Below are 14,261 nucleotides of genomic sequence, written 5' to 3'. Positions count from 1 at the left end.
TAAAGCCTTCCTTTATGTTTAAACAGAAAAGGAAAATGGTGTGGGAGGTCCTTCTGTCTATGTGATACTTTTATTAGTTAATGAATAAAAAAACCATTTTTAGCCTATAGTAGAGCTATAGGGAAACAGAGCTAGGCTGGGAAAACTAAAGTGAATGCTGAGAGGAAGAAGGCAAGTCAGAGAGAAGCCATAGAGCTGACAGAGTCAGACATGCCAAAACATTGCCAGTAAGCACCTGCCACTTGGTCATACACAGATTAATGTAGATGGGTTTAGTTAATATGTAAGAGTTAGCCAATAAGAAGCTAAAGCTTATGAACCAAGCAGTGATTTAAATAATACAGTTTCTGTGTGATTATTTCAGTTTTGGGTGGCCAGAAACCAAAAAGCAACTCCCTCCCTCCAAAGATAGGAAGCAAAGTAAGCCAGCTACAGTCCACAATCCCAGAGACCTAGAAAACAAAGAGGACACAAAGAGAGAAATACACGTTCTAATCTACATGGGAAGTAGAAAATATCAACATCTCCGGAGTAAATTGGAAGCAGGGGATCATGGGAGAGGGTAGAAGTGGATGGGAAAGAAAAAGAGGGGAACGGAGAAAAATATATAGTTCAATATAAACAATTAAAAAATAACATGTCTAAGGGAGATGGGGAAGGTCAAACTCTCACTATTTGTTGATGATATTATAGTTTATATAAAGGGACCCCAAAATTTCTATCAAGGAACTCCAACAAGTCAGAAACACCGGGAGTAATGTAGCAGCATACAAGATTAACTCAAAAAGATCAGTATCCCACCATTACACAGATGATAAATGGGTTGAAAAAGAAATCAAAGAAGCATCACCCTTCACAATAGCCACAAATAACATAAAATGTCTTGGAGTAATTCTAACCAAACAAGTGGAAGGCCTCTATGACAAAAACATTAAATCCTTGAAGGAAGAAATTGAAGAACACACCAAAAAAGAGAAAGATCTCCCAAGCCCCTGGATAGGTAGAATTAACATAGTAAAATGGTAATGTTATCAAAACCAATCTACAGATTCAATGCAATGTCCATCAAATCCCCAGAAGAATTCATCACAGACCACAAAAGGATGATACTCAACTTCGTATGGAAAAACAAAAAAACCGGCAGAGTCAAAACACTCCTATACAATACAGGACCTTCTGGAGGCAACACAATCCCTGACTTCAAATTCTTCTACAGAGCTACAGGAATGAAAACAGCCTGGTATTGGCATAGAAACAGACAGGAGGAACAATGGAACGAATCAAAGACCCGGATATCAATGCACCCACCTGAAAACACCCAATTCTTGACAAAGAGGCAGAACATTTAAAATGGAAAAAAGAAAGCCCATTTAACAAATGATGCTGGCATAACTGGATATCATCAGAAGAATAAAAATAGATACAAATCTACCGCCATGCACAAAACTCAAGCCCACATCAATCAAAGACCTGTACATATAACCAACTATACTGAACCTAATAGAAGAGAGAGGGAAAGTACACTTGAACGCATTGGCACAGGAGACAGCTTCCTAAGAATGACCCCAGTAGCATAGACACTGAGAGAAACAATAAATGGGACCTCTTGAAAAGCAAAGGACACAGTCAACAAGACAAAATGGCAGCTTACAAAATTGGAGAAGATCTTCACCAACCCCACATCAGACAGAGGGCTGATCTCTGAAATAGTCAAAGAACTCAAGAAATTGATCATCATAATTAGAAATTATCTGACAAAAAATGGGGTACAGACCTAAATAGAGAATTCTCAACTGATGAATCTAAAATGGATGAGAATGCTTGAGGAAATGCTCAACATCCTTAATCATCAGAGCAATGCAAATCAAAACAACTCTGAGATTTCACATTACACCTTTAAGAATGGCCAAGATGAAGAAGATGTCGGGTAAAGGGAACACTCCTCCACTGTAGGTGGGAATGAAAACTGGTACAGCCGCATTAGATATCAGTCTGGCAATATCTCTCTGAAAATTAGGAAACAATCTACCTCAAGACTCAGCAATAATACCTTTGGGTATATACCCAAAGGATGTTCAATCATACCACAAGGACATGTGCTCAACTATGATCACACCAACATTGTTTGTAATAGCCAGAAACTGGAAACAACCTAAATGCCCCTCACTGAAAAAGGGATAAGGAAAATGTGCTACATTTACCCTATGGAGTATAATCAGCGGTTAAAAATAATAATGGTATGTTGAAATTTGCAGCCAAGTGGGTGGATCTAGAAAATATCATATTGAGAGAGGTAACCCAAACTCAGAAAGACAAATATAATATGTATTCACTCATAAGTGGTTTTAGACATGAAGCAAAGTAAAATCAGCCAACAGTCCACAATCCCAGAGAACCTAGACAACAAAGAGGACCCTAAGAGAGACATAAGAGATCTAATCTACATGGGAAGTGGAAAAAGTCAACATCTCCTGAGTAAATTGGAAGCAGGGGATCATGGGAGAGGCTAGAAACAGAAGGGTGAGGAAGAGAGGGGAGCAGAGAAAAAATATACAGTTTAATATAAACAATTAAAAAATAACATGTCTTAGGGCGGGGGGAAGGTCAAACTCTCCCTATTTGCTGATGATATGATAGTTTACATAAAACGACCCCAAAATTTCTACCAGATTAACTCAAAAAGATCAGTAGCTCTCCTTTACACAGATGATAAATGAGCTGAGAAAGAAACCAGAGAAACTTCACCCTTCACAATAGCCACAAATAACATAAAATGTCTTGAGTAATTCTAACCAAACAAGTGGAAAGCCTCTATGACAAGAACATTAAATCTTTGAAGAAGGAAATTGAAGAAGACACAAGAAAATGGAAAGATTTCCCAAGCTCTTGGGTTGGTAGAATTAACATAGTAAAAATGGCAATGTTGTCAAAAGCAATCTACAGATTCAATTCAATCTCCATCAAAATCCCAGCAGAATTCTTCATACACCTTCAAAGAACAATACTCAGTTTCATATGGAAAAACAAAAAACCCAGCAGAGTCAAAACAATCCTGTACAATAAAGAAACTTCTGGAGGCATCACAACCCCTGAATTCAAACTCTACTACAGAGCTACAGGAATGAAAACAGCCTGGTATTGGCATAGAAACAGACAGGAGGACCAATGGAACTGAATAGAAGACCCGGATATCAACACACACACCTATGAACAGCTTATTCTTGACAAGAAGCAGATCATTTAAAATGGAAAAAAGAAAGCACATTCAACAAATGATGCTGGCATAACTGGATATCAACATGCAGAAAAATGAAAATAGATCCATATTTATTGCCATGCACAAAACTTAAGTTCAAATGGATCAAAGGCTTCTACGTACACCAACCACACTGAACCTCACAGAAGAGAGAGTGGGAAGTACACTTGAATGCATTGGCACAGGAGGCAGCTTCCTAAGAATGACCCCAGTAGCACAGACACTGAGAGAAACAATTAATAAATGGGACCTCCTGAAACTGAGAAGCTTCTGTAAAGCAAAGGACACAGTCAACAGCCTACAGAATGGGAAAAGATCTTCACCAACCACACATCGGACAGAGGGCTGATCTCCAAAATATACAAAGAACTCAAGAAACTGGTCATCAAAACTGTAAATAATCCAATAAAAAAAATGGGATACAGACCTAAATAGAGAACTCTCAACAGATGAATCTAACATGTCTGAAAACACTTAAGGAAATGTTCAACATCCTTAGCCATCAGAGCAATGCAAATCAAAACAACTCTAAAATTCCATTTTAAACCTGTAAGAATGGCCAAGATCAAATACACGATGACAGCTTACACTGGAAAGGATGTGGGGTAAAGGGAACACTCCTCCACTGCAGGTGGGGTTAAAAACTGATACAGCTGCATTGGATATCAGTCTGGCGATTTTTCAGAAAATTAGAAAACAATCTACTTCAAGCCTCAGCAATACCACTTCTGGGTATATATACCCAAAGGATTCTCAATCATACCACAAGGACATTTGCTCAACTAGGTTCATAGGAGCCTTAATTTTCATAACCAGAACCCCAAAACAACCTAAATGCCCCTCGACTGAAGAATGGATAAGGATAATGTGCTACGTTTATCCTATGGAGTAGTAATCAGCGGTAAAAAATAATGATATGTTTAAATTTGCAGTCAAATGGATGGATGGACCTAGAAAACATATAGAGGGAGGTAACACAGAACCAGAAAGACAAATAGAATATGTATTCACTCATAAGTGTCTTTTTGGCATGAAGCAAAGTAAAACCAGCCTACAGTCCACAATCTCAGAGAACCTAGACAGCAAAGAGGACCCTAAGAGAGATATGCATGGATCTAATCTACATGGGAAGTGGAAAAAGTCAAGATCTCCTGAGTAAATTGGGAGCAGGGGGATTATGAAAATGGTAGAAGAGGATGATAGAGCAAGGGAGGGGAGCAGAGAAAAATGTGTAGCTCACTAAACACAATAAATAAATAATACCGGTCCTCACCAGAAAGAGTCTTATCTTGAAATGCAGTCCTTACTGTATTACCTCAGTCCTGGGTCTTAGCTGGATACATTTTTGTACTTTAACTGTGCTGCTTTCATAACTATATGCATCTTTCAGACTTCCTTATCCTGAAAGAACAGGCTTTGGAGATGTAGAAATGGCTCCACAGGCCTGGCAGCAAACCATTCTACAGTGACCTACCCAGAGACTGTGACGGCTGTGCATGGAACATGGTGTGCCCCTGCATACGTGTCACCTCCTAAGCAGAGTGCCAAGCTTTCAGTAAAGCTCAACTGCTTACACGAGGACTCCAGCCCCCTCCCACCCCGGTATCACTTCTGCCATTATAAAGGAAAAGGTTCTCAATGCTCGGGTGCCATCTGCTCTCGTCACTTTGACACACGCATGCAGGAAAGCCATGCTGACCAGTGTCAGAGCCCTGGTCCAGGCGAGGCTGTAGCCTGGCAGTGACTGGGACTGGTCATTCTTCATGCACTCCTGAAAACCACATCATGGCCACCTCACTTGTAAAAAGCCCCTCCAGGAATCGGTACCGCTAAGTCTGGAAAGGCTCCTGGAGCTGGAGAGATGTCTCAGAGGCTAAGAGCACTTGCTGAGGGGACTGAGCTCAGTTCCCAGCACTCATATGGTGCCTCAGAACCATCCATAGGCTTGTGTGTGGTGCACGTACAGGCAGGCGTAACACTCATATGCATAAAATACATCTTTAAAAAAGGTTAAAAAACATCCCACCTGTGTGTGAGTCACTGTCCCTAGTGCATGATGACACACTTCCAGGCCAGTCAGAGCACAGGGCAGCCACGACAGTGACAGGCCTAGCCAGCCACTGCTGGCGGCAGCGCCAAGAGATGGTTTCCAGATGAGGTGTCGACATGGTAATAACAGGGCAAGCCCTCACTGGGAGACTACAGGGATAGCACTCACCTCCGGCACTGAGGCAAGCTCTCCAGCACAAGGGGGTAGTTTGAGAAACTCGTGTACGCCACTTGACAGCCTCCCTGTGCTCAAGGACTTCTCTGATGAGCTAACGGTGACATGCAGGAATGTGAGGCTCCTGGAAGCAGGGAGTACACAGAAGGGCACTGGCATGCATAGCTCCGTGTGCTCACAGCCTCCAAGAGATCTAGCCGTCACGTACAAAATGGAAATCTGAAGCTCAAGACAGCTCATTTACTGCTTCGGGCCCCATATCAGAACAATCGCTTAAAAATACTTGTCAAATTTGGATAGAATAGCAAAGAGTGTTCAGGGCCATGGGACATGACTCTTCCGTTATAAAATGTGTGCGGCCAGACTGTCTGGATGCCTTCCCACAGAGACAGCGTGGCAGCCGGCACTCAGCGCAGGCAAGATAAGGAACCTAGATGTCCCATTAGGTCCCCATGAAGGAGAGATTGACAGAATGTCCAGTGTCTCACATGGAACCATTTCTCATTTGAAAGTCACATTATCTTCACCACGCTTTACTGTTCATGGGGTTTGATTTTCAAATGAACCCCAATTTTAATTGCCTGCACGGGGCCTCCAGGCAATTGCCAACATCACCAACCAAACTCGCTTGGGATTGGTACTTTATGGAGGTATGAGGAGGTCAGGGGGGACGTCTGGTGCCTCCTAGGACCTGCCACCCCACTGATCCCCATGTCCCACAGAACTCTCTGCGGACAGAACTGACAAGGGCAGTGCCAGTGCTCCACGTGGTTGGCTCCTGGGCCACTACATGCTCCCTCTTGCTCACCTGAGTTTTACGACTGGCCCCTTAAGTGGGGCTGTGGAGGCAACTGCAGGTCAGGTCTAGGATTTTGTGTCAACCCCTGGAGCCTCACTGTCTTGTCCCATGCCTGGTGCTCAGTAAGGCTCAGAAAGCACCCCTGCTCCACCCTGAATTCAGATGAAATGTTTCCAAGGGTTGGGGACAAGTGGGCTGGTTAAGAACAGCCAGTGTGCCCACCATGATCTTTGTGTTTACCACATGTTTGCAAGTTAGTCTGACCACAGGAGGACAAAGCTGCTGTCTCAGTTGTGGAGGCTGGCCTGGACCCTGTGCTCTGGAAGCTTTATCAGTTACCTGGACCAGTCTACGGACTCTTGGAAGCCATACAACATGGTCAAGCGAGAGGACCTCAGCCCAGAGTTCCTCCTGAGCAACAGGAGTTAGATGCACACATGAGGGGTCTGTTCTAGAGAAGTCACAGTCCGTGCTCTGACCCACCAAGACAACGCGAGAGTAAGCAGGAGTTCACCTCCCATCAGAAAGAAGGTTACCGCAGACAGCAGCACTCAGGGTTGCTGTGCCAGGTGCAGGGACAGGTGCATGACCATGTGTAGGGCCACGTTCATGACCAGGTTCAGGGCCAGGTGGGGTTTTCCAACAGCAATAAAGCAGCTACCCTGCTTATACTCGATATTGGGAACTAAACACTCCTCCCCCAAATCTTCAGTTGCTTGAAGTTTAAGCAATTTTTGTGGTTACTGTTGCTTTAAACCGTATTAACATGGTCTCCTGCGCTCACCCAACTTTTCCCCTTAAGCAGCCTGTTCTTTGTGGATGAAGTAAAAAGGCCGCTGCCCCTGGCGGACAGGCTCAGCTAACCGTCACCCACTCGCGAACGCTACAGAGGGCTAAGACCGCTGAGCTGACTGCAGGGTCTGGACAGCTAGGCCTCAGCCCCGGCTCAGAAGCCTAGTTGATGAGAAAAGTGTGACTGACCCCAAGGCCCACCATTCTCCCATCCTCTACAAGTATTAGAGTGTGGTGTTTGACATATTTTGGCACACAGAGATCTGAGCGCATGGCCACTGCTGCAAGTTCTAGAGTATAAACTGGGATTTGTTTTTTTCAGGAGCTTCTGGTGTCAATTGCCTGGGGTGACAGAAACACCTCAGAGTTAAAGTAGGAGTGTTCTGGGGTTCTGAGCAGGATTGACAAACAGCCCTGGCTCCCGTGTGCATCCAACACAGATATCTAAAGCCGGATGACATCAGATTCACAGGACGAGAGACCTGAATAAGCTTCTTTAATGCTGTAGTCCATTAGCAATTAACAGAGACCGAGATGGAAGCTGGTTTTGTGAGTTTTTCCCTATTAAAATACATTAATGATATTTGAAGTGTTAATATGCTGCCGCTCTCTTTATTTGGATTGGAATATTTTTCTTTTCAAACTTTTCAACTGGCAGGATAATATATGTGGAATTCAGTAGAAGAGAGTGTTTGCTATCAGGTTATCTTAACCTGCATTATCAGTTCCCTTCCCTGAATCGTCCTGGAAATAATTGTGTTGGATACAAGAGGAGGAATTTTAAATAAAACAGTCGCCCACTCCCGATACCTCATGCATTAGGTACTCGAACACGCTGGTCTGAACTGCACTCCAAAACCCACATCTTACCTTCCCTTTGATGCTGAGACCACCGGTATCATAGACAATGCCCTTGCCCACCCAGGCAATGGTCTGTGTGGCTCCATCAGGGGTGTGGCTGAGGACTGCCAGAGCAGGTGGATGGAGGGCAGCTTTGCCAACCCCATAGATTCCTGTGCAGGAAAAGGGAGAGAGTGAGGTGCAGACTCACCAGTGGAGACTTCCGAGGGCCCTGCAGACTCTGATGTTGATGCTAACTGTCTCACCCAACTCACCCCCCAGCTAGGGGCCAGTGTGGGATGGGAAACTGTAGGTCCATTCCAACATCTAAGACCGCAAAGTACTGTTAGGCAAGAAACTCACTGAGGGAAAAAAATATCTGTACCATGTCCAGGAGGAAAAGTCAGGACGGCATTGTGAGATGATTCTTGGTTGATGCTTCAAGGCCTCTCCTACCCACAGAGGTCCCTCTACCCTGAGCTCCCAGACTTCCTTCTCCAGCCGCTCCCATGGCCTGTGTAACATAGCCTCCCTTGCTCACTCTCCACTTCCCAAACAAAGAGGAGCCCACTGAGCACAGAGGATAGACCTCAGGGTCTATCAACCATGATGAGGGCGAAAATAACCATCTGACAATCTCCTACTCATCCGGCAGGACCCACGGCAACTGCTACCTCTCAGAGAAACTTCAACATAAAGGGGCTCTGCCTCAGTGATCATGTGTGTGGTGGCACACGCGGGGGGGGGGGGATTGGCATGGCTAAGACAGCCGACCTCTAAGGATACCAATGATGAGCACTGGCATCTTGACTGACATGGTCCTAGGGCGTCTGTAACAGCACTCAGAAGCAACAAAGCCTTCTCAGACTAGGTGGACATCTTGCCTGGTCACGATTCTCAACTGTCCTGACACCTTGCTCTGAGGCCCCAAGGCTAGCCAGCAGCCTGCAGCAGCTACTTTCTGAAGTCTACACAGCACAGTTGTGGCCAGAAAAAAACCCAAGTCATGAGAGGTTTGTGACCAAGAGAGCTGCTTTCTGAGCCCAGAGGGACTTGGACCTTTGAAGGACCTTGTTACACAGTCATAGGCCACTGTGATGGTGACCTTTGCCTGCCCAGCTTTTCCTCCAGCCTTTAGGTACAGAGAACCGAGGAGGTGGCCTTGGGAGAGGCATGTAAGTGAGGACAGCCCTCAGTGAACGGATGTTGGAGTAAAGATGTTCTATACAGAGAACACTATTCTATCCGCTAGGATGCTGAAAATGGCCACGACTTTGTGTATTCGAGGAACAGAAGGCCCTGCTGAGCTGGCTCTCTGAGCAGTGGTGTGGAAGGAAGGAAGAGACCAAAGACGGGAAGGACATGGGTCGAGTGGCTCCCAGGATCAGCTTCAGAGTCTGGAAGGCTGCCCCTGCCTCCCCCAGGGATGCTCTGCTTCCCAGTTCAGTCTGGGACTGAAACCGAGTATGATTCCCTTCAGGTTCCAAGTAGGAAGAGATTGGAGATCCTGTACCAAATACCGTCCTTGCCACCTAGATACCCTCAGTCTCTCCTGGAGGAATGGGGGGGACAACTCTACACACCTCCAAATCCTCTGGTCTTCAGCTGCTCATCCCGGATGATGGTAGGGGTGATCCCCAACTCCTTTCCAACTTGGCTAATTTCCTGGATGTATTCATGGAAAAAACAACATGAGACATGTAAAGAAGGCTTGACTCAAGGCGAGGCTGGGCTTCACGCCAAAGATGAGTCTATCCATGGCTGCATGGTGGGAAAGGAACCACCTCAGAGGCCAGGGGCTGCACCTCTCATGACGAAGCCCAGGGGAAAAGGCTGGCCCTGCACATTTAGCTTCCTGTAGATGGTGGCCCCAGTCCTACAGATGGCCTCGGTGAGGCCCCATCCTACCCATGCCCTCAGCTGAGGAAGCTGGCCTTTTGAGCAAGATGGACTCCAGAATTTGATGGAATTGGCCCTGGAATTTTCTGGGCCACAGAAAGTACAAACTTCAGGCTTCCTTGGCCTCCCCTTGTGGACCAGACACCCTCCCATCCCAGCTTGGCGCCTCTTCTAGCAGAAGGGCCACGAACCTCAAGGAAGATGTCTGTGTTCATCTCATTGCACGGTGTGTCCACAATGCGGGCAGCTAGCCTCACGCCTTCTGTGGCATTGGTTAAACACTAGGGAAAAAGACAAAGTTCATCACTGGGACCCTGGGACAGGGTGGGGAGGAATGTCCTTTCCTCATTCAGTTCCCCAGGGACCAAAGACTTCAAAGACATGAGACTCTAGGAGGATGCTCTGGGCTGCTCACAGGCAGGTAGGAACAGGGGCTTTGGAGATCCCCTACACATCACCCCAGGATGTTGAGGGGTGCCTTCCATGAGTCCCCTGTCTTCCTATCACCCTGTCTTCCTAGTCACTGCTGTGAGAGAAACAGGACCAAGCTCTGTCTCATGGAACTCATCAGTCTCAGAAGACCCAGGAGAAGACAGAAACCTGATGCCATAGACCGAGGCCAGATCTCTGGCCCTGAGATAAGGACACTTCAGAGCCAGCCTGATAGTGAGTGAAGACGCTAGAGGTATCCAGAGAAGTGTGGTACCATGTCTCTGCAGAGCCAGTACAGCCCTAGACCCCGGCTGCCCATCTTTCTCTGCCACAGGGCCTGTCTTCCTCTTAGCTGACTTGAGCGGACCTCTCCCTTCATTTAATCATATGTACCCTGAACCTCGGAAGCCAGAGACAGCCGGCTACGTCAGCGCCTCTGTGCTGGCCTGAAGAAACAGATATTAAGGGGCTTGCGGAGGCGCAGGGCAGCAGCTTGAAGTTCATCATCACCTCCCCCGGACTTGTATGTCAGGAGGGCAGGCGCAGGTCGATTCTGCCAGCCGGCCACCGCCCCCGCTGTCTGATCATCACTGGAGCCACTGCCTGGCCCAGGTAATTAAACCTCGAAGGCTCCGAGTAGAGACCAGGGAGCTGACAGCTCAAATATGAGCTGTGCTCGTGAGGCCCCTGCCACCTGTCAGCGGCCGGCGGCCTGTGTGGGATGTGTGTTGGGCCATGCACCAGCCTCAAGGGAGGCAGGTATGACCCTGCAGACCCTCCACAGGCACGGAGCTCCACACAGCAATGAGTGAGAGTGAGGGGACTAGAAGCCTTAGTTCCTACACGACAGAAAAAAAGCAACATCCACTCACTTCTTCCGTACATGCTTGTGTGCGGCCTGCTACATGCCAGGCAGCCTGACAGACTCTCAGGCGACTGGGGGGCAATACCAGCGGAGACAAGGGTAGAGCAACAAGTTAAGAGTCCGTGGGGCCCACAGCTCTAGGAAGGGGGGTCGAGGGGACACCCTACTGAGGAGAAAGGAGGAGGCAGCACAAGACCACAGAGGGTCTAGACATGAAGACATCTGACTGGCTGAGGGATGCAGGCAGCTGCTGCGGGAGGGTGGGAAGCAGTGCAGAAGGGATGGGCTAAGTGCAGGCTTCCAGGCGGGGAGCTGGGAGAAGTGGGTGGGCCTATAACTCAGAAGGAACTCTCCAGGGAGAGGAAACAGACATGGTCTCAGTGGCCATTGCCAGGTAAAATCCAGAGGCAGCAGACACCTCCCAGAGTGAGACCCTGAGGGCAGAGGGAAAGGGAATGCAGCCAGATGAAGGCAGGCTGGGGGAGCAGCTGAGAGTCAGGGGCTTGAGAATCGGTGTGCATGCTTCGAGGACAGATGGCCAAACCATGGCCCTCAGAAACCAACCAAACCAGGTTGGGTGGGTGGGTAGAAGAAGGAGTTTAAAACGCCAACCAAACCAGGTTGGGTGGGTAGGTAGAAGAAGGAGTTTAAAACGCCAACCAAACCAGGTTGGGTGGGTAGGTAGAAGAAGGAGTTTAAAACGCCAACCAAACCAGGTTGGGTGGGTGGGTAGAAGAAGGAGTTTAAAACGCCAACCAAACCAGGTTGGGTGGGTAGGTAGAAGAAGGAGTTTAAAACGCCAACCAAACCAGGTTGGGTGGGTAGGTAGAAGAAGGAGTTTAAAACGCCAACCAAACCAGGTTGGGTGGGTAGGTGGAAGGAGGTTAAAAGGAGTAAAGCAACTAGACTGTTGTCAAGAACGCAGAAAGCAGATTCAAGATGGTAGAGGTGGTGCATGGCCCCTTTCTAACTCTGTCAAGGAAACAGAAAACAAAGCCCTCAAGTAGGGGTTTGCTTAGGGCTCAAAGTGATAGCTTTCCTGAGACCAAAGTGGAGGGACAAGCTGGTCTCTGGCTGTTGGGTGGAAGTGATGTCAAAACAGTGGGGTTGGGGACAGCTTTGTATGAAGATAGCCAACGCTAGGCACCTCCATTGACTGACAGCTTGGGCATGGTTTCCAGCATACACATGAAGTACACAGCTTCAGTGATACCACACACATAAAAATGCTCTCCAGCCAAGGGTAAAACAACCCAGAAGCAAAACACAACCGTACCAGGTGCTGAGCAGGCACTAAACAAACACTAACAGAAGAGAATGGGGACCTAAAAACACAACATGATAGTGTCCTGCGGAAAAGGGAGGGGAAGAGCTCACCACCGGAGCTCCCAGTGGGCAGTGTGACCTCTAGACACCCACTTGCAAGGTGGACACTTCCACCGGGCCATTGTCTTGTCCCACCAGGAAGAACTCCACCATGACGGTCTTCTTCTCCGTGCGCCGGGACGCCCCTGAGCGGTGTGTGAAGAGTGGGAAGGCCCGGGCCAGGGCACAGGCAGAGGCAAAAACCTCAGGCTGCTCACAGACCATCTGTAGTGAGAGAGAAGCAGGGTGGGGCTGAGGCTACAGAGAGATGACATTGGGACCCTTCAACACCAGCTCTACAGTGGACAAACCCAGAGGTCTGGGACCCACAGTAATCTGAGGCCACGTGAGAAACGCATCTGCCACCAGACGTTGTCCACTCTTTCCCAGGCAGACAATCAGGGCACAGACATAAGACCGGCCTCAATAAATCTAAGCTGGCCTCTGATTTGTCACGCAAACTGATCTGGTGTAAATCACTTCGTGGTTGGAGAGTTAGAGGGGGAGGTCACGTGGGCGAGAATGCTCGACCTGAGGCCTGAGGTGAGCCATTGGCCTTCTGAGTACCCTGAAGGGTCAGCGCAGTGGGGCTCTGGCTCAGCACTCACCAGGATGCACCGGTGGGTTCCAGGAGGCAGGCAGGTTCGCACAAGCCTGGTGATGAAGTGGGCGGCAGAAGGGCTGTTGTGCCGGCTCACCCTGGAAGGCAGGGCTGCCACTGTGGCACAGTTCAGGTAGAGGGGACAGCTGTCCGTGGGGTTGGGGTTGAGCGTGGCCAGAGCTGCCTGCCAGAGCTAGATCAGAAAGGAGACATGAGACAGGCCAGGCTTCAAAATGTGTGTTGTGTCAGGAGATGCCCTACTGGCCACGCCTGCTTGTCTACAGCACCCAGGCCGCCACCAGGCAGCTGTGTGACTCTCTGGCGCCCTTCCACCCTCGTGGGACTGCGCCTCGGGCTGGCAAGGCCTGTCTGGGGACCCTCTGCTTCAAACACGTGGAAGCCGGGTTCCTGGGCCTTGGCCAGTTTCCATGGAAGCGGGCGGGTCTCGAGGCCAGAGGCCACGCGAAAGGCTGCCACTGGGTTTTCTGGAAGGCCAGGCCCGGCGGCACGGATGCAGGTGGCTCGGCCTGGGCAGGCCGGCGACACGGGCCGAGCCTCGCTGAGGCCAGAGCCATCGGGACAGAAGGCCTGGCCTGTCGCGGGCCTGCGCCCAGGGCCCGGCGGGACGCGCGGGCGAGGCGGAGCCTGTGTCGCGGGGCCTGGGCTTGGCGGGCGCATGGCGGCCGCGGCCCGCTCACCTCCTCGGTGACCCGGGGCTGCAGCTTCCCGCGGACGTGGCTCCAGGGCACGCGGTGCAGGTGTTGCAGCTGGCCCAGCAACAACAGGGGCCGGTTCTGGGGGTCCGCGTCCCCGGCGCTCGCCTGGAACTGCAACCCCACGCTCGCCATCTTCCCCCCCAAACTCCCAGCCCGGCTGCCCGGCACCCAGCGCCCCGCTCCGGCCCGGCTCGGCGCCGCCCCGGCCCGCCTGGCCTCGGCGCCCCGCCTTCGCTGCGGCTGCCTGGCCGCGCAGCCCTGCAGGGCCCACCCGGGGCGCGAGGGGGCGCCGGCGGAGGCGGGGCGCGGGCCGCACTGCGCCTTCCGGGCCACCGTTGGGGACGAGTGGCGCACGAGTCCCTGGAACCGCTCCCGCTCCTACCCAGGCGCCTTCCAGTTGGTTCCTGGACTCGATGTTGTCTCCCTTGCCAGAGGCTGCCGTGGCCACTGGGCCGGACAATTTGGCATGCAG

The 14,261-nt window shown here is 49.5% G+C and overlaps 1 protein-coding gene across 1 annotated transcript in view; it reads right to left on the bottom strand.

The window, feature by feature from the left end:
* Window positions 1-14,028, bottom strand: part of Npepl1 (aminopeptidase like 1) — a 31,537-nt gene extending 17,509 nt beyond the window's left edge. Inside the window, exons 1-6 of the mRNA XM_075963240.1 lie at window positions 13,772-14,028; window positions 13,081-13,266; window positions 12,527-12,697; window positions 10,002-10,091; window positions 9,495-9,576; window positions 7,942-8,084 (exon numbers count right to left, since the gene is read on the bottom strand). Coding sequence (XP_075819355.1) covers window positions 7,942-8,084; window positions 9,495-9,576; window positions 10,002-10,091; window positions 12,527-12,697; window positions 13,081-13,266; window positions 13,772-13,921 — 822 coding nt within the window. The 5' untranslated portion in view covers window positions 13,922-14,028. The remainder of the gene's footprint in view (window positions 1-7,941; window positions 8,085-9,494; window positions 9,577-10,001; window positions 10,092-12,526; window positions 12,698-13,080; window positions 13,267-13,771) is intronic.
* Between the last annotated feature and the right edge of the window lie 233 nt (window positions 14,029-14,261).

The sequence above is a fragment of the Microtus pennsylvanicus genome, chromosome 2 (assembly GCF_037038515.1).
Source record: "Microtus pennsylvanicus isolate mMicPen1 chromosome 2, mMicPen1.hap1, whole genome shotgun sequence".
NCBI lineage: Eukaryota > Metazoa > Chordata > Mammalia > Rodentia > Cricetidae > Microtus > Microtus pennsylvanicus.
The sequence above is the reverse complement of the archived record's forward strand: the minus strand, read 5'-3'. Positions and strand labels throughout refer to the sequence as shown.